Raw genomic sequence first — 21,708 nt, 5'->3', positions numbered from 1 at the left:
TACGATTACCAATGCGACAACTTTCCACCATTTTCAAATGAATTAAATGTAAGCACTTGTAAGTAACAGTATACGGCCTCAACATTGAGAAAACACATAACGTGTAGCCTACATTTGTACATGAACAATTGAAACTAACGGCCAGCATCTAGATAAATCAATTTACGAAACTCATCATATCAATACCAAGCAGACTGACATCTTACAAAATCACAGACTGAAAGTAGCAGGGTATTTATACATCCCTAAAACAACAAAAGGCTGCAAGTACAGATATGAGACCACTTGCAGTTATTGACGGCTTATTCAGTCAATAACAACTAATTAAAACGACAAGCATCTAAAACTAAATTTATTTTGTATTGAATATTTCTTACTGGGTCTTTAGCAAACAACAGTTAATCGATCAATCACTGTAAGGGAATAAGTTATTTTTTTTTTTTTAAATATCAAATACTTATGCATGGTTTTAATGTTATTCGCCAGGATAAAAGTTGTTGGGCTTTCTAATGGACAAACTTTTAAGTAATTTAAAGAGTAAAAAACAGCTTCGGTTACACAGAGAAACTATCAGAAATGGGCATAATCTTGATTTTCTTAAAAGAGAGGTGAAAGATGCAAAATGAAAAAAATATTCCCCTCCCCTTTTTCTTGTATGTTTTCGCTTGTCCCAAGTCAGGAGCCTCTGGCCTTTGTTAGTCTTGTATAGTATTTAATTTTAGTTCATTTATATGTTTGGTAAGTTAAATATGACGTCCATTTTCACTGATATAATCCACAGTAGTATTTAAGGACCAGCGGAGGCCCACCTCCGGTAGCGGGATTTTTTCGCTGCCTTGAAACCCCACTGGTGGCCTTCGGCTGTTGTCTGCCCTTTTTGTTCTAGTTGTCTCTTTTACCTTTTTCCAAATTTCATTCTCAATTTTATAATAAATCGAAAATAAACTGACTTTGCCATGGAAGAAAAAAAAGAAGATTAACAACAAATTACTAAACACAACATATTAACGGAAAATTTCTTTTGTTTATACACTGTTGATATTTCTAATAGCTTCAAAGTTGCATTTAATTTCGCTGCCGTTGTTTAGAAACCAATGTCCCCACTCTTTAGCACGTGCTATTTTATTGCCATTGCCTATTATCCAATTGTTATGAATGACATATGGCTTCCATGAATTCCGTTCAGATTCCGGTAAGGAGTACCATTTCCCGTCGGGGAAAACTGTATGCGGTAAAATTAAAGCTTTTAATCCGCTATAGCGTTTCGAGACTAAATCATTTAAATACACTTGGTCATTTTCCCCTTCGGAGATTTTTTTCTCTGGCGGCCATGTTTTTATTCTGTCTGCTAACTTCAGCATTCTGCTATACAACTCTTGAAGTAGTTTAACCGTAGTATTAGTAGGAAACATGTAGAAAAATCCACCATTTACTGAATTTGTTACCATGCTATGCTTATCGCTACTTTGTGAAAACAACATGTCATATTTACCGGCATATGATTTGAATAACGACAGAGGATCTTGAAGCCAGAGAAAGTCGAATTCAAACAGGAATGTTTCTATACGATTTTCCAACAATGCTAAAAGTAGTTCTGTTCTGTGGACTAAAAGTCTGATATAACCCACGTGACCAAAATCTTGATCTTTTTGGAGATTTTTGTCGACAGTTAATACAACTACCTTGATGTCGGATGATACTGATAAAAGTTTCTCCTTTGCTTCCTGATTCGTTGCAATCACTAATACCTACAATAATAATGTGAGTCGTGTACAAACTACATAGTTTACTCCACAATCAGGCAACCCTATCAAGACACACACTAACACATACATGTGTGTCTGCATCAGGTGTTCTGTTCCAACACACTAATTATCTAAAAAAAAATTGTCGGTTCTACTCTTCAATATATGCATGTATGCAAATAAATAGTTGTTCCTTTGAGTCATTTAAAGGAGTTTCATCATCATGAGAAAAAGATCTGTTTTTCGAGACATCTTATAAATTTGGCACGGTTATCTATGTTTTTTTTTGTTTTTTTGTAATTATATTTTTGTGAATGTTCTATGTATTTGAATCTCTTTTTTGTGTATGTTCTTTATTTTTCTATTATTTCTATAATCATAATATAATTTAGTTGTGGTATTACCTATTGCAATATCATTGGCATTGCCACTAAATCAAGTGTGTATGCTTTTAGGTTATTTCTTGAATATCATTATATAAATAACACATAGCTGAGAGGGTGATAGAGCAGATTGTTACCCCGAGAAAACATTGTCAACCGCTCATATATGTGTTATTTAATTTATTATACTGAATGTTCTGTTATTACTGTCGATTAAATTTCAAATTCAAAGTAATAAATTATGACGTCTTGTACAACCATCCGTATTTAATAAAGCGCAAAATTGATCAAGCGTCTCCGTGAAGGGTAATAGAGTATTTGCCATAGGATAGAGTCGTATTTAATAAAGCGCACACTTGATCAAGCGTCTCCGTGAAGGGTAATAGAGTATTTGCCATAGGATAGAGTCGTGTTTAATAAAGCACACACTTGATCAAGCCTCTCCATGAAGGGTAATAGAGTAAATTAAATAAAGGCAACAGTAGTATACCGCTGTTCAAAACTCATAAATCTATGGACAAAACACAAAATCGGGGTAACAAACTAAAACCGAGGGAAACGCATTAAATATAAGAGGAGAACAACGACATAACACTAAAATGTAACACACATAGACAAAACCCCACGAGAATAACAAATTTAACATATATATATAACATCAAAACCAAATGCATGAATTTGGGATAGACAAGTACCGTGACACGTCTTATCGCAATGTGAATTTACACTCAAAATTAAGAGAAAACAAACGACACAACGTTATAATGTAATTCACACAGAAACGAACTATAATATAACAATGGCCATATTCCTGACTTGGTACAGGGCATTTTTAAAGGAAAACACCCTCGTATTAGCCAATTAAAATCTGGCATTTTGACATGAAGTATAATAAAATAATTTGAATACTTTTAACGCATCTCGTGTATACGTTTCAAGTTAAGAATCTCAATACTTATTGCTGCAATTTTATTGCTATGTACCTCGCGACCTTTTTTTATACATAGTATTTATTGAATGACTGTAGTATTTGTTTTAATTTTGAAGAAGCAACATACGCGTTACCACTTTTGTGAAGTTATTTCGAAGAAAAAGAAAAAAAAGAAATATTTGACTAGTCATTCGATAATATGATTTAGCTATAAATTATGTTGAGTTTAAGTCAATCATGAAAAAACATTGATGACGTCGTGGTCACATGACAACACTATGTATATGAGCTGATAGACAAAAAAAAACATTCATATTATCCGAAACGAAATTATACAAGTGTGTCAAAGGAAAGCAATATTATAACGAAAATAACAAAAATCAACCACATTTAAAATTTTAAATGTACCAACCTGATGTTGAATTCCCATATGTTTTGTATTACATAACCAATTATATGCTAGAGGTAAATATCCATCATTTATCACTGTAACAAGCACTGCCTCCTTGGACATAGATTTAGCTATTGTTAGAATAGATTCCAAGTCTGTCTGTTCTTGTGTTAAGTTTTCCCACTGACTTTGGTATGAATTCTTTCTGAGATTTTCCCTCTGACGTTGGTATGAATTGTTTCCGAGATTTTCCCTCGGACGTTGGCATGAACAGTTCCTTGATACAATTGTTTGTACTGTCTGTATATGTAACGAGTCGTATTCAGCAGATTTATATTCAATTACACAAAATGATATCATAAATGTTATGAACAATGCGAAAACAAAGACTTTTCTTTTCATGACTCTACTGGGAAATTGACCGTCACACGTGTGATTCTATATACACTGCTGCAATCGCAAACCGAAACTAACTGCAATAACAAAAAAAATACATCAGTTTAAGTACATAAACATCGCATAGTTGAAGAACAAATATAAAGCCAATTTGTATTCTGTTGTCCAACCATTTTGGAAGAACCCTTCCAATGGGTTTGAACTGAATGATGTTGTTTCAAAGCAGCAAATTCCTTTGATGATTTGTATGCTCAATGATGAAGGCCGTACGGTGATCTATAGTTGTTAATTTCTGTGTCAGTTTGTCTCTTGTCAAGAGTTGTCTCAGTTGCAATCATACCACATCTGCTTTTAATATTTATTAGAAAATAGTGAAATCCATCACGCCGACAAAATTTATAATTTACATACGGGTACTCATATACGTGTTTACACACATAGAAAAAGTAGGACATACAGGACCATTAAGGAGTAGATATTATTTAGTTGAACTAGAAATTAATACTGTGGCTACACCAGCTTGGAAGCGAAATCTATACTATTAAACGAGAAAACCTCATTTTGTTTGTCGCTTTTCTTTCTTCCACGATAAATTAATCATCATACCTCTGTGTTCTACATTGTATAGGTAACATGCAAAGTCGCATTTGTCACCCATTCTTATGATTATTCAGATTGAGTTATTTTTGGAGAAAAACGACAAAAAAGGTGTGAGACCACCAATTAATCCCTCCAATTTAGAACGTATGTAAAAGTACCCCTAGGCTACTCTGAAACAAAATAGTGCTTTTGATGTCCTTTTTTACTTAAACTAACCAACAAATTTGCAGAAATGAACCATTTGGTGAAAGAAAAATATATCTTGACCTTTTTGAGCCAAAATTTACTTGTCTATGAGTTTGCATTAAAAATTGAGGATTAATGCGCTCCATAGTATACTGATTTAAGATTTCCAGAAAACCAGGCGTTATTTTTTGAGTACCTCTGTTCGAAGGTCAGTTATTTTGTTATAAGGCTTTAAAGGTATGGTGAAAATTGGCATGTAGAAAGCTGATACATGTACTGTCCAATTCAGGATAAACCTGGTTTCTATGAAGTTAAACTTAAGGTGGTACCTAACACTACAGGGAGATAACTCTGTAAAATCAGCTAAACGTTTTAATTACGTTGTGTTGTAAAGGGAATATTAAGCTTCTCAATGATCAAAATAAGTGTTTGTCAAACTGCTATATAACCAGTGTAATTTTTCTGATAAAACGGTTGGTTCAAATTTTTTGAAATTTTTATATTTTTGTATAAGGATCAAAGTAATACTTTGTCAAACTTTTAAGAAAATTAAACGACCCAAATTAATTTTAGCTAAAAGTGTTGGGTACCACCTTAAGGTAAAATATTTAGAAAGCTGTGAAAATTGCCAAATTTGGTTGAATAGATAGGGATTTTTAATTGGTGGTCTGACATCAAAAGGAGTCCAGATATTGATTCCGTCATCAGACTGACTTTTAGACATAGATAAGACTTCCGATTTGAAATCTGCACAAGAACAACCAATCGTATGATAGATAACAAAAATGAAAAATAAATAAGGCAATCAGAACGTTCTCCATATCATGGTGTTTAGAAGAACTACAACTATTATACCTCCTTAGAGAGGACAATTATTTTTCTACATGTAAACTACGATTATACTACTTTAATATATAGAGACTCTCTGAATTCTGTGTACTGTTTTCTTTGAAATGTTTACTATTTAAGGGGTCATACCAGTTGCATATATATCAAAATAAGTAAAATATTGTATTAGAGTTTTGCAATTTATTTGTTTCATATAGATTATTGACTAATTTATGTATGGTCATTTGTTACAGTTATTTATCGACTTTTATGTATAAAGGGAAAAGTAAATATCAGCAATCGCATATTTTCACGTGTATCTTGCTACTAACAAATTTACCCTTTACACATACCATGAAGCTTTGACTTGGTTACAAACTATTAAACACACCAATTCAAGATTAATAAGATGGGCGTTAAAACTACAGGAATACAAATTTGACGTTATACATCGTTTGGGATCGCGAAACCAACACTGTGATGCCCTTTCCAGACGCGATTATGGAAAACAATCAAAAACAACCAAAGTTTTAACCGAAATTACTTTCATTCATCCAGGAGAAACTTTAGAACAAATTACTAATTCTGTAAAAGAAATTCCAATCTTTTCTTTACAAGATATTTCATCTTTACAAAAGCAATGCCCCTATTTTGGACCAATAATCACCTTCTTACAAAACGGTACTTTACCAGATGGTAAGAAAAGAGCACAAGCTATACCGTATGAAATTAGTCAATATGAGCTTCTAAATGATACTTTGTATCATTTCTTTCAGCCCCGTACAAAAACTAGGACATCAAAACATCAATTGATAAAGCAAGTAGCAATTCCACATCCATTACGCAATGATATTTTATTATCATTCCACGATCAAAAAGCAGGTGGTTCACATTTAGGAGTTCAAAGAACTTATGAACACTTTAAACAAAGATATTTTTGGCCAAAAATGTATCAAAATGTTTATGATTATGTCACTAGTTGTCAAATTTGTCAAACTGTGAAAAAAGACAGTTCTGCTAAAAAGGCACCTTGAAAATCATTGCCAGTTCAAGGACCTTTTGTACGACTTCACATGGACGTATAAGGGGGGTTGCCAACTTCAAAAGAAAAATATAAATACATCTTGTTAATAACAGATTCTTTCTCACATTGGTGTGAAGCTTTTCCAATGAGGTCTCAAGAAGCCGAAGAAAATGCAAACATCTTATATTCTGAAATTTTCACTAGATATGAAGCTTGTCGTTATTTGGTTTCTGATAAACATGCAAGCAATCTAAGCAAACTTGTCAATATTCTATGCAAAATGTTCAACGTAACACAGCATATGACAAGTTCGTATCTCCCGCAAAGCAATGTTACATGTGAACGAACTAATTCTACATTGGCTCAATCATTGCGAGCGTATTGTTCTGAACAACAAACAAAATGGCCCGAAGTTTTACCTAGTATCATGATGGCATTTAGGATGAGTCCTAGTACTCAATCTACCGGGTTTTCTACTTATCATATGATATTTGGAAGATAAATGCCTTTACCAATAGACACAGCTTTAATTCCGGAAGAATTAATTGCCCAATCTCCAGAAAAATACATTGATCAATTAATAAATAGAATTAAAATTATTCAAGATCTTGCTGAAACTAATTTAGAAGATGCTCAACTTAAAAGTAAAACATACTATGATAAATCAACTATATATAGAGCACCAAATTTCAAAGTCGGTGATCAAAGAAGAAATATAAATAAGCATTTGACTATACCATTAGCGTGGCAAGCAATTGACAAACACATTCCACTTGATTAATCCTATATCAAAAATTGTCCCTTATTTAGATCACTGAAAACACATTTATTCCCAATCTTTTGATCATCAGTAACAAATTAATTTCTTTTTCTTATATTGTAGGCATGTCAAGATTTAGATTTGTGACTTTGCCAATTTTGCTTTTTGCCTTACTTTTGTCAACGTCAAAAGCAGACGAACAGAGAATAAACTACGAAGTAGTTTTTCAAGAACAATCCGATATTGATTTTGCAACAGATTATTGGACACATATTTATGAAATTCAAACATATTTAAAAGTACAATCCATGTTAGTAAACAGATGTGAACATCCTACGAATTATCAATGTCAATCATATAACAAGAAAATCGCAGAAGTAAATGCGAGAACTAATGTGAATTCTTAAATAAAGGAGACACAAACATTGATTGATAAACTAATTCCAAAGCTAAACTTAACATTATATGCTAAATCAAAGCGTGTCATTTTGTCTTTTGTAGGCAGAATTTTTGGCGGATTGTTCGGACTTGTTTCCACTGATGACATAAATAAACTTGTAACCCATATAAATACGTAACGTCCGAAAACAACAAAATTGCAAAAGCATTAACACAATACGGGGGTAGTTTAACATCTTTTGTTTCACAAACTGAAGCAAGGCTAGACAATGCAATAAGTGGTATACAACGAAATCATAATGCTCTAATGTTTTTAAACAATCAAATAAAAAGAGATAAACAAAACTTTGAACAACATTTTACCTCATATTTTCAAATAATAACAGATCAAAGTCAAGATGTTAGTACGCTACAGAATTATGTTACTGACTTGAAAATTTCTATTATAAATTTAGTAGAAGGAAAATTATCACCTCTACTTCTTAAACCACAAGTAATTCAACAAACGGTAAACGATATTCAAAATATTTTAAATGTAAATTATACAGGATATAAAATTTTAACTCCAAGTCCTCATTATTATTATAATAATGCTCAATTTGTTGTTTTTATGAATAATTCAAAGTTGTATTTAGCTGTCCAATTTCCACTTACAACTCATGGAAAAACATTTCAAACATATAAAATCAAATCATTTCCTGTTCGAGTTACCAATAATTCACTTCATGCAACTCAATTTTATGATCTACCAGAATATATTTTAATGACAAATAATCGAAAACATTTTACTGCTCTTAACTTTGAACAAATAAATGCATGACTTGTAAAGGTTTTAATCAAAAACATTGTAATTTTAATCCTTTATTTCAATCATACAATACCACAGAATGAGCTTTTCATATCTTCAATAAAAATAAACAGAAAAATAAACAATTCTGTAACTTTAAATTTATTCCAAATTCTATTTCTTCACATATTGAACAAATTTCAGATGATTCGGTTTTGGTGTATAAATTTGATAAACTACATTTGAAATGCAATAACAAAAATTTAACAGTTACATGTAAGGTTGATTCTGTATTTTCAAAATTCCTTGTTACTGTATCTTAAAATCAAATAATTCACACTTTACAACAAAAATAGCACTTTGTAAAAATGAAACGTATAACTTTACTAAATTACATCCTGTAAATTTAACAATTTTACAACATTTTTTCGATGATGCAAAACTTTCAAAAATTCTTGCGAACACAACTTTTAACAATCCAGTATCTATTTCATTACCAAAGTTTGATATATATGAAAATAAGATGAAGCATATTTTTGCTAAAGATGAAAATTATCATTTCAATCTCAAAAACATTAGTCACAAGAGTTAAAAAAAAAAACTATATACATGTATTCCACTTTAGCTGATTCAATGGTTGATGGACAGATTGATCTAAACTTTGATAAATGGCCGACTAAAAATGATATTTTGTCGTTAGTTTCAATCATCCTTTCTTCCTTAAACACAATTGTTCTTATTTGGATGTTCTATACATTCAAAGTTATTGCAGCTGCAGTTGCCATGTATCAACTAGTTCAAATATCTGCTACAACACTTCCAAATTTTAAATTTAAATCTCCAACTCCAACTCAGACACCCACTACTTGGATAAATATATTAAATTCAAACATAACTTGGGATCATGCCATTTTTACGTTTTCCTTTATTTCCCTCACATTGATGATAATTTTGGTGATTAAATCTTTTAAACGTACGAATATGCATACTACATTATGTTTAGAAATAACAACCGGTTTTGATTGTGTTTGCATTCCACTTCTCTCGATGCCTTTATGTCAAAATTATTGGGATATTCAATAACTAGCTATTATTGACAATTTATCCGTTGAAAATTACATAAATCCAAAATTACATGTTTCGTATCCAAATTTTACGATTAAAAATAAAAACACCCTTCAATCTATTCGGGTACTTGAAATTGTTAAATTAAACATTTTTCAGGCATGCGCATTACGGTCAATACTTAAACACCCGTTCTCTGTTTACATTATATTGTTACATCATGATATCAAATTCCCAGTTAAGGGGGCTCTTGGGTATAAATCAATTTTTTTTTCTAATATAGGATTTCGCTATATTTTTTTCTAAATTAACTTTATCATATACTTAAAAGAAAAATGAAATAAAAAGATGGGGTCACCGTTCATTTAAGCTCACAATCTGCCTCTGGAAGAAGCATACATTTTTTCTCATGTCCTTTTTTTCTGTTGAACTAATAGGAGAAATAGATGTAATATCGAAATAAAAAAATTATCTAATTACAGAAATCGCTTAAATTTTACAATTATTTAGTTTATGTACAGCTTATTTGAAAACAATAATAAAAAAATATAGGTCACCGATGAATTAAAAAGGATATTTCAAATTTAATGCCAAAAAATGGCATTTTTGCACCAACGGGAGATAATTTGGAGCTTTTTCAATGATTTAAATATTTTAAGTCATCTGGGGCCAAACCGAATCAATTTTATGGGTTAATTTTTTTACCATATCATAAAGTAATAACTAATAGTGTAATAAATAAAACTTATAATGAAAAAATAAAGGTTTAATTTTTTGCTGACATTTTTGTACCCAGGAGCCACCTTAATAATTTAGATAAGAGTAATTCAAATGTTAATTCTTTAAATCAAACAAATAGTCCTACGACAAATGCTTATCCTTCGTTACCACCTGCTTTAATTTTAAAAGAAAAAGAAAGTTTCTTTGAGTATCAGGATTTAAAAAAAAAAAAAACCTAAACCTATTTTCACCTAATGAGGTTTGGTATAAGTTGTGTAATAATCAATTTTGATATTGCTCATACCAGCCATCAGTTATTTGTTGAAATACAATTCCTTTAAATTTGGTACAATGTTGTTTAAAAAAATACAGAAAAAGAATATCTAATAAAAGTTATGATATTGTTTCGTTTTTATATATATCTATAAACAATTTCCAATCGTTTATACCGAATCCTTAACTTTCCAGTTATAATGTTGAATTATATTTACTTGTAATATATAGACTTTTAAAAAAAATTTTAATCTTAAAAATATTAGAAAAGTATGAAAAATACAAGACAGCTACCCCTTATAATGTTACATAATCCCCAAATCGCTTCAAATAAATTCAAGCGCGTATAGGAACGCGAATTGCTTGCTAAAGTATAAATTAAAGTATTAGCTAGGTGCCATTGTGATAAATGCATCGATTTTGAAATAAATTTAGATGGTTTGCACCATTGGCACTATTTTATATAAAGAACTATGTTCCTTGCTTTATAACAAGAGGGAAAAAATAACGTTATTAATATTCTTGACAAGAGACCATTAACAACCCGAAACTGCGGTTGTTTTAATGTTATTTGATCAAAATAATTTATTACATGCACATGTGTAAAAGGTCTTTAAATCATCAAATTTTATTATTCATTATTATATTTGTATTGTGTGTTAAATATGCCATTGTTTTATCTATCGTATTCTCATTCTTGAAGAAAAAGAGAAAAATAAGAAAGAAAAAAAAAAGTATATATCTATTTATGTATCTGTTTATTTTATTTGTGTTTTATATTATTTATTGTTCAGATTGATGGGACAATCTCTTTTTCAAAGGGAGAGCGATTATTGTATTAGAATTTTGCAATTTATTTGTTTCATATAGATTATTGATTAATTTATGTATGGTCATTTGTTACAGTTATTTATCAACTTTTATGTATAAAGGGAAAAGTAAATATCAGCGGTCACTTTAAATTATCTTATTACAAATAGAATATTCAATATCAGGATGTTAGAATGACATCCAATTGAAAAAGTATTCGACATAAAAAAAAACATCAACACAATAAAAACATGTGGACACAAGAATGTGTCCATAGAACACAGATGCCACATCGGCACTATATTTACTAAGTTGTGTAATTGTGTATGTATACATTGTATTCGACCTTTTAACCCTTAACGGTGCTATAGATATGCAATGTGTACATTTGTTGCCGATTGCATGAATGAAAGCTTCACTACGGTGTGGTGTTAAAAGGTCGAATACAATATTAAAATCGATGAAAAGTTGAGATTAGAACAAATGATGTTTTTCAATCTTGTTCAATGATTTAGCACTATCAGAAATACAGGTCAATTTCTATTTTCAGCACAATTCCATTTGTAGCTTTTTGAGTAGTTCTGTTTTTGATAGTTCTTAACTTTTGCCAATCCTTTTTACCTGTAACAGAACGGGTCCGTACCAAACCTCCGGGTACCTCGACCCATACCCACCGGGTTTCGACCATCTAAATATTAATTTCAGATTTCAAAATAAAAATGTACCAAAATCAAGTAAAACAAAGTGACTAAAGACAATCTCCAAAAAAGAACATTAAAAAAATTATCCAAATTGAAATTAGATTTTCTGAGGGGGAGCTATGGATGTTTTCACCCTCAGCTGCCACTATATGTAATGCTAAAATTGAAAGAAAAAAAATGCTTTCGACTTGTAGTTCGGAAACAAAATCCATAGTCCCCCGCCCAGAAAATCAAATGGTTGCTGACTTCGTTGTAAACTCACTCGAGAAAATTAAATGCATCCAAACTAGCATTACATGAGAGAATAACAAAATCCACACGGCAAAGTTCCGAACCGGATCGAGCTCATTTCAAAGGTATTCACCCAGGCTATTTCCCACTCAAATACTTTTCTGGGATCCGGGCCCGTCTGGCAACCACAGAGATTCAAAATTGCCCTTATATCGAATTTTACATATTTACCACACATTCGGTACTCCTCGGCATATCTCTACGGCAAAGTTCCGAACCGGACCAAGCTCATTTCAAAGGTATTGGCCCAGGCTATTCCCCACTCAAATATTTTTCTGGGATCCCGTCCCGTCTGGCCACTACAGAGGCTCAAAGTTGCCCTTATAGCGATTTTTTTTTATATTTACCACATATTTGGTACTCTTCGGCATATCTCTACGGCAAAGTTTCTAACCGGACCAAGCTTATTTCAAAGGTATTGGCCCAGGCTATTCCCGACTCAAATATTTTTCTGAGATCCGGGCCCGTCTAGCCACTACAGAGGTTCAGAGTTGCCCTTATAGTGATTTTTTTTTATATTTACCACACATTCGGTACTCCTCGGCATATTTTTACGGCAAAGTTCCGAACATGACAAATCTCATTTCAAAGGTATTGACCTAGGCTATTCGGCACTTCATATTTTTCTGGGACCCGGGCCCGTCTGGCCACCACAGAGGTTTAAAGTCGCCCATTTACGTGTTTTCCATGCCAACTACGTGCACACATTCGGTACTTTTCGGCAAATCCACACGGCAAAGTTCCGAACCGGACCTAACTTATTTCAAAGGTATTGACCCAGGCTATTGCCCGAACTCAAATATTTCTCTGGGATCCGGGCCCGTCTGGCCACAACAGAGGGTTAAATTCGCCAGTGGGTGACCCATCACAACGTGATTTAAGCAGTCTCCGGTAGGTCTTCAGTATACAATTCTTTTTTTTTCTGGCTTTCCATAAATACTTTTTATCTATATTTTTAAATGTTTCTGGAGTGATGTTTTTTTTGGTTTTGTTTGATATATTGTATATTGTATTACATCTTTTTGAATCTTTCGTGCCGTTTTATTGATAAAAATCGTTATTACATACATAAAGACAAATATGCACGTTATATATGAATTTACAACAGCTTGAAAGGGTTATAAAACGACGTATGCTTTTTAATGATTTTCAACTAAATTTGAATATTGAATCGACTGCTAACAGCCTGTTGTATATTGAATATCAATTTTAGAATATATAATAACGAACAGACCTCTAGCTACACATACATATTTAAAACGGAATGAAATGCTTTTAAAAACAGTACAAGCCGTGAAATTGTCGATTTCCGCTGATAAATTGCATTTAACTAAGAATGAACGTTTGGGTCTCATGCAGTTTTTGGGTTTTTAGACATATCATCAAAATTGGCTGCTGGACAAAAGTGGCTGCTATCTTGATTGGCCGATAAAAGTGGCTGCCAGCTTGAGTCTGGTTCAGTATTCTCCTGTTCCCACGAAACCCAATTGTCCTATTCTTAATATTTAAAGATCCTTAGTTTAAACATATTTATTTATAGTGGATGGGAAACGAGTTTTGCAACTTATATTAACCCCTTTCCACTTTGCGGGTGCAAGTGCTGCCTTGTAGCGGCATTAGCCTACTCTTTTTCGAAATCACAAGGGTGTCTTTAACGTGCAAGAGATATTGCTCTCTCTTAACACGGGTCAGCCATCTATCGTCCCCATTCCGACGGACTATTATCGTTTCCTTAAGACCATACTCGCAGATGGTGTCAAGGGAGAGCCTTAAAAAGTTTATTTAGATTTCTTATATAAAAAAGTACATTTTTTTGCTACATTTCGATTTCAGACTTATAAGATGTCGAACTATTGGACGTCGGACTATTTGGGTGTCGGACTACTTGGGTGTCGGAATAATTGGGTGTCGGAATATATAGGCTGCCCATAACGGTTTACTTTAACAAACTTTGACTTGGATGAGAAAGTTGAGAAAATCAGCAGACAAAAAGCAAAACGGAAAAAAAGCAACGGACAACAAGCAAAATTATCGTTCAAAAAACAAAACGGACAAAAAGCAAAAGTGTCGAAAAAAAAAAATTATAGACAAAAAGCAAAAGTGTTGGACAAAAAGTACCGTATCGTTCGTTTTAAAAATATACTCGGCATAAAAATGAAAAATGAAAATTATTGATGCAAAATAAAACAATCTTACATTTGTATTTATAGAAATAAAAGTTATAAAGGTTAGATAAATAGACTGATATTGCTATAATTCACCTAGTCTGTGTGGTATTATAAGATATTTAGATTCAATGGCGTTGCACGATTTTATCCCTATTCACCAACAAAAGAGACCCGGGTTAGACATGAAAATCTATTTTTTCTTTACCCATAACAAATATAAATAATCGACATATAATTGAAGAATGATTTTAAGTCTTCGTATCATCAGATCTTTCACGATGTTCGGTATTCTGATTGACTAACTGTACATCACGTGTTATTCCTTAAGCAATTGCATTACACAATAAAACTTATCATTCATTATAACACATGGTCCCACAATAAAGTGCAAGAGTGAATTGAATAAAAAAATGATAAAATTTGTGTTTGTATGATCCTAGCTAAAAATGTAATTATTACAATGTAGTATGGGAAGCTTCTTTTTGTAACTTCATAGGGTTGTAAAAGCGTTGAACGTACGCACATTTTCAGAATGAAGCAACTTTAACGGTGCCACAAAGGTGTCATGAGAACTACTTAATGTTCCAGAACAGTTCTCTTGACTTACTGATTTAAAGAGAGGTTAGAAGGGATCTCTACTGTATACTACTAAAGCATATTTTATTCGTTAACAATAAAAACATGTCACCAGAATGTTTTGGGATGTTTCAGAAAAAATATGTTTAGTGTTTGCGTTTCTCGGATAACAATATAATGATTGGTTCCCGGCTATATCCATGCGACTCCTGGACTCTTCTAAAGATATTTTGTAGAAGAATCATTAAAATGAAAATTAAATCTGCCGTCGAATATTGTAGATTTATTTATATATTGGATAACATTTATGAAGTTTACGATGATTATTAGAAAATTAAGACACGTCAGTTCCAACTGTTAAAGGAGCCTATTTTCAGATGTGTCTATGAACCCAAAGGTTGCATAAGATTCAAACGTATTTAACAGACTTTTAAAAAATAGGGGCAGGAATGTTAGACTCTTTAGACCTAAACTCTGACCTTTGGTTAAAACAAACCATCAGTTGTCCAAACTGGGCCTTTTGGCCCATTAAGACATTTGACCATTGCCAATAAAATGCACCTAGTAGGTAAAAAAGTATTGACGAAGGGAAGTTTTGACACTCTTAAAAAATGTGGGTTAGGCATGTTAGAACATTTAGACCCAAGTTCGGACCTTTTGAAGACAAACAATAAAATATCTATCTTTGGAGCTATGGTGATATTAACAAACCATGAAATATCCCATCTTGGCCTTTAGGCCCATTGAACCTTAGACCATTACCTATCATTTGTACCTAGTGGAATGTTTGTCAGTTTTTATTCAAAAATTAGAGGTAGGCATGTTAGACCCTGTAGACATAAGTTTGGACATATGGTGAGGACAAAATATGAGTTGCACCACCTGTGCCTTTATGAACATTGGAACTGTGCTCTGGTTTTTTGCATTTGGTGTACTTATACAATGAGTGTAAAAACAAAGTCAATTGGTAGGAAAAAATCGCTATGTTCGTGACATTTTTTCTTTCTGCTTTCCTAGCTCAATTTTGCTTAAGCAGTCGGACTTAAAGCCTGGACCATTTGATTTTTTAGTTGGCTATACTATTAAACGAGAAGAACTCATTTTGTGTGTCGCTTTTCTTCTTTCCACAATAAATTAATCATCATGCCTCTATTTCCTATAGGTTCATGGCATATTCGCATTTGTCATCCATTCATATGATTATTCAGATTGAGTTATTTTAGGTGAAAAACGAGAAAAAAACGTCCGGATATTATTCCGACATTGGACGAAATTGTAAGTCAGATTAGACTTCCGGTTTGCGTTTTCTTTACACTTTGAACATACATTTACTACGAATAGAGCGTTTGAATTAATCAATCATTGCTGGCGTATCCGAATCGACGTATCGTATAACACGTATATGTGGCAAGGATAAATTAAGTCAAGTTGGTTCCCATGAAACTATTATATAATGCATTTAATTTTTGTTGAGATCGGGATGAAGTCATTATTGTAAACAAATCTGTTCAATCCGTATACGTCGATCCGTGCACGTATTCTGATGCTTGAATAATGCAAATGCTCTAATAAAGAGTATTTTCTATCTGATATCATTTTCAAGTTAACTATCCTTGGCGGTCACAGAGTTGATTAATTGATAGAGTCTGTATAATATATAAATAACCGCTGGTCCGATTATTAAAGTGAGAATTGAAAGTAAAAAAAAAACAAATATACTTTGTTTATAGTAATGAATAAACTCATCATAGATACCAGGACAAAATTTTGTATATACGCCAGACGCGCGTTTCGTCTATAAAAGACTCATCAGTGAGTCAATCCAAAAAAGTTTAAAAGGCCAAATGAAGTATGAAGTTGAAGAGCATTGAAGACCAAAATTACTAAAAGTTTTGCCAAATACAGCTAAGGTAGTCTATGCCTGAGGTAGAAAAGCCTTAGTGTTTCAAAAATTTTAAAATTTTGTAGACAGGTAATTTATAAATATAACCATATCAATGATAATTCATGTCAGCACAAAAAAGTGCTGACTACTGGGCTAGTGATACCCTCGGGGAAATAAATCTCCACCAGCAGTGGCATCGACCCAGTGGTGGCATCTATACTAGTCATTACAATGTTAATGTCCTTTTTGCTAAGCCAATGGGGGCAGTCAATGTTACCGTTGTCTGTCTGTATGTAAGTCTCTTACATCACGAAATTGATTTCCGTTCTATAGTATTCATATGGCTCAACTGAATGTTATTAAATATATAAACAATGTTTATTATCACCAAAAAAAAAAGATAAATTTTAAAATTTGGATTGTGTCCCTCTTATCATAATAGTTATATTTCCATTTATATGTGGAAATATTTTTACTATTTTAATAATATTTCAAACTCTTATTTGCCGCAGAAAAATGTAATACAAAACACTATTTATTTTAAAGTGCTCATTCCCACAAAAAAAATAATCAAACGCAAAATTGGATGGTGATTCTTTCACTATTTTATAGACGTGTCCCATAGTAACATAATATGCAAGAAAATACCACTGATACATTCTAAAATTATTTACTGTTATATATAGTTTAGAGATATGTACAACTACATTTATACATGTGTATGCTACAAATGTATGCAATGTGATGAACTTTTTGAACTTTGATAAATGATTAATTTTTATGAATAATGTATATATGTTAGTCCAATGTATATATTTATAGTTTTGACATCTTTTACTATTAAAAATAGGTATAGATAGTCTATTGAACTGTATTAAATGGAAATAGCATGAATTCAATGGATAATGCAATGATAAATCAAAATGTTTATATATACCAGTTATGACATTTTCTAAAGTTATCTCATGGTCAATCCAAAGTTTGATTGTAACACATGTGATCCTTTTAATCCATTTTTGAATATTAAGAGATTATACAAATGCTTGCTCAGCATACAGATAAATGATTTGAAAAAATAACAGATATGCTAAATAAATAATAAAATGCTAAATTCTGTTCTTATAATATAGCCGTCAGCTGAAATTCGTACCGGTTATCGGTAAAAATAATCTAAACTATCAATCGCGTTTACACCAAGCCGATTTTGAATGGTGGAATCCGCCATTGTTTTTACCGGAAGTGTTTCCGTGGAGTTCAATTTCATAAAATTTGCATAAAGCGCGGGAAACCTTATCACATCAATGAAAAGAACATTTCAGGAAACTGCGCAAGTGACGAATGTCATATGTAAACAAATGATCCTCATAGAAACGAAGATGGCGGAATTACAATGGAAAACATTCTGGAAAATGTGAAGGTCAGGATTATTACAGTGCGATCACTTAAAAGGTAGGTCTGTAGTGGTTTTTCTTTTTGCAATTTATGAATGGAATGTGAAAAACTATATCTCGAGTGAACGCGATTGATAGGTAAATTATTTTTACCAATAACCGCTACGAATTTCAGCTGACGGCGACTATACATTTGAAAGTCATTATAACTGTATGCTGAGCATATATATAACTGGATTAAATCAAATATATGGGATCATTTAAAATGTTTTTAGTTAATTGTAAAATTAAAAAAACGTATTTTGGTATATGTGGATATTTTAAGGAATATCAAATAGACATTTACCATGTATTATAGGAAAAAAGAGGTTCACAAAGGGTTAGAATGCCCCTAAATCGTCAAGCAATTACAAATTTCAAATAAATAAAAATGTTAGTGATAATTCTATTAAGACTAAAATATACTATTTTGGCACCTACTATTAAATATCTTAGAAGCTATGACCCCATGATTATACATTATTTGTATTTTTGGTCAACTCTCTCTGAAGTTTATATGCTATTTGCATAATTAACCATGGCTGCCATACAATTCCAAAAAGTTTTTATTTTGATGAATTCTTTATCAAATTTTGAATCTTGGTGACAAAACATTTTGGATTGTAGGTGGTGCTAAAATTTTCCTAGAGCGTTCATGTCTGAAAATTGCACCAAATCATTATATTTGGATAAAATGGGCCTAACTAATTTGGAGAATATAATGTACTATTACGAAAGAACTGATTTATTGAGCATTAATAAATTTGAAATCGACCAATTTACGAACCAAATTGTGAACTATTTGGAGTTTTATTGTAAGATTTATATTTAGACCGCTCTGACCTATAAATGAACTGTGTCCTTTGAAAAGGTGATTTCACAATAACCATAATACTAAGTACCTGTTAGAAAATAGCACTTTCACAGTACATTGTTAAAGACGAATATATTCCAAGAATGACCAATATTAATGGTGTAATGAGATTATATATATACTGTTATATATTGTTTTATATTGTTACATATATGAATGAAAATTGAAACCAAACTGTTGTCGTTATTTAAAAAAGAGACACGAAAAGGGAGGTATGATTGGTAATCAGACACAGAAACAAAATGATGAAAAAGAAATATAGCTTACCATCTTACATCTTTACAATCAGAAAAAAACTATACTAAAATCAGTTAGAAATAGCCGTGAAATGACAAATATTAAACAATATAAATCAGAAAACTAATGGCCACATCAATTTTCAAACAGAAAATCAAAAGATATATATTAAAGAATTCACAGAAACAAAATGATGAAAAAGAAATATAGCTTACCATCTAACATCTTTACAATCAGAAAAAAACTATACTAAAATCAGTTAGAAATAGCCGTGAAATGACAAATATTAAACAATATAAATCAGAAAACTAATGGCCACATCAATTTTCAAACAGAAAATCAAAAGATATATATTAAAGAATTATAAGTCCTGTTTTACAGGCCTCTTACTTAGGACTAACGCATTCATATTGTAGCTATGTATGCATGGTGCAAAATCATCTCATTGCGAAAACCAGTGGTGTCAAAGTACTAAATCGGATCAAAGTAAAAAAAAAAAACGATCATTTGGAAAACTATTCAGATGTTGTTGGATTCAATTAACAATAATACCATCATTAGTGAAAGGCTATCTACCTCATATAATACATTGTAATATTTACAATGAACCAACTAATAATAAAAAAAAACCAGAACCTATAGCTGCTGATTTTTTTTTCACACAATAAATAAATGATATGAAGTGTGACAATAAAACAAAACTAACTCAGTGAAGCTTTTTTATGTTGTTTCTAGTGTACTTTCATGTGTATATTTCAATTTTAGACATGACATTGTCAGCTTATTATCGATATATGAGTTCACTTTCATGTTGTATCTTTCACCAAAATATTACATTATCTGTTTGTATATGATTGTCTTGGCCTCTTTCACATAATTCAGTGACTACTCAAAAAAATGTTTGCTATGTTGATTCTCTTTATAAGTAATAAGCTTACGATTTTTGCATGTGTGCGACTCTACGGTCCTGATGACAATCTAACAGTTCTCATTTGACCACGTAAACATTTCAAAGATGATTCACAAAAATATGTTTCTTACTATAAGACGGTATCTCAGATAGGATAGCAAATTATATTATGTGTACCATATTGTAAGTTGAACATCTGTCTGGCAGGTATTGTATAAACACCTGTCATTTATCGATAATCCAACATAACATCAGGTCCTCTGATGTTCAGTACTCCAATACTTTGATTGTAAAAGTTAACGACGACGACGACGACGACGACGACAGACGACGACGACGACGACAGACGACGACGACGACGACAGACGACGACGACGACGACAGACGACGGACGCCAAGAGATGAGAAAAGCTCACTTGGCCTTTTAGGCCAGGTGATCTAAAAACCAATAAATGTATTTTAATCTGAGGAACAATTCGACATTTTAACAACATTTTTTACAAATGATACTGACGATCCACCACAAAGTAATATAAATAGAACCATACAAATAGTAAGCAAATACATATCAAAAAGATGTGGTATGATTGCCAATGAGACAATTCTCCACAAGAGACCAAAACGACACAGAAATTAGCAACTAAAGGTCATCGTACGCCAATCAACAATGGGCAAAGCCAATACCGCATAATAACCTATAAAAGGCCCTGAAATGACAATGTAAAACATTTCAAACAAGAAAACTAACGGCCTTATTTATGTACAAAAAATAAACGAAAAAACGAATATGTAACACATAAACAAACGACAACCACTGAATAACAGGCTCCTTATATCATGTTCATAAATCTAAATATCATCTCCAATTTAGAAAAAAAAACGCATGAAAATATGAACCAATTGTTGCAATTCAACTTTGAATCTGGAGTTCCGGAAAACTTAACATATATCTTGCAGTCATATGCACTGCAGCAGAACATCCAATTTCTTTTCTCTCTAACGTAACCCGTCACCAATGTATATATACAATATGCACATCCATCGCTGTGGGAAAAATCTTGTCTAACCACCTAATTTTGAACTTGTTTTTTTTTGTGGGAATGAGCACTGGTGAATAGTTTTAAGTTTTACATTTGCCTGTGGCAAATAAGCGTTAGAAATATTATTAAAAAGAGAAACATTATTAAAAAGATAAAACATTTAAATGGGTACGTCTAAACACCGCTCAGGACCTCCTGAGTGCACTCAGGACATACAATGTGCACTCAGGACCCTTTATAGTCATCGTATTTGCACACAGGATGGATGAATATGTTCGTTACATGCTACTTATTTAAG

General features: G+C 32.0%; 1 protein-coding gene across 1 annotated transcript; it reads right to left on the bottom strand.

Annotated features, from left to right (window-relative positions):
• Nucleotides 1-339: 339 nt before the first annotated feature.
• LOC139526846 (uncharacterized) lies at nt 340-20,533 on the bottom strand. The gene is made up of 3 exons (XM_071321992.1): nt 20,399-20,533; nt 3,472-3,923; nt 340-1,748 (listed from the first exon to the last, which is right to left on the bottom strand). Exons 2-3 carry the CDS (start codon nt 3,850-3,852, stop codon nt 1,026-1,028), a joined length of 1,104 nt encoding a protein of 367 aa, XP_071178093.1. The 5' UTR covers nt 3,853-3,923; nt 20,399-20,533; the 3' UTR covers nt 340-1,025.
• Nucleotides 20,534-21,708: the final 1,175 nt, after the last annotated feature.

This window comes from Mytilus edulis, chromosome 6, assembly GCF_963676685.1.
Source record: "Mytilus edulis chromosome 6, xbMytEdul2.2, whole genome shotgun sequence".
NCBI lineage: Eukaryota > Metazoa > Mollusca > Bivalvia > Mytilida > Mytilidae > Mytilus > Mytilus edulis.
Note: the sequence above shows the minus strand (reverse complement) of the source record. Positions and strands in the feature narration are given on the sequence as shown.

Excerpts from the sequence above, each read along its gene's own strand:
- LOC139526846 (XM_071321992.1), bottom strand. The coding sequence starts at position 3,852 with ATGAAAAGAAAAGTCTTTGTTTTCGCATTGTTCATAACATTTATGATA. Across the intron at positions 1,749-3,471 it reads ATATGGGAATTCAACATCAG|GTATTAGTGATTGCAACGAA; the intron begins GTTGGTACATTT and ends TTATTATTGTAG.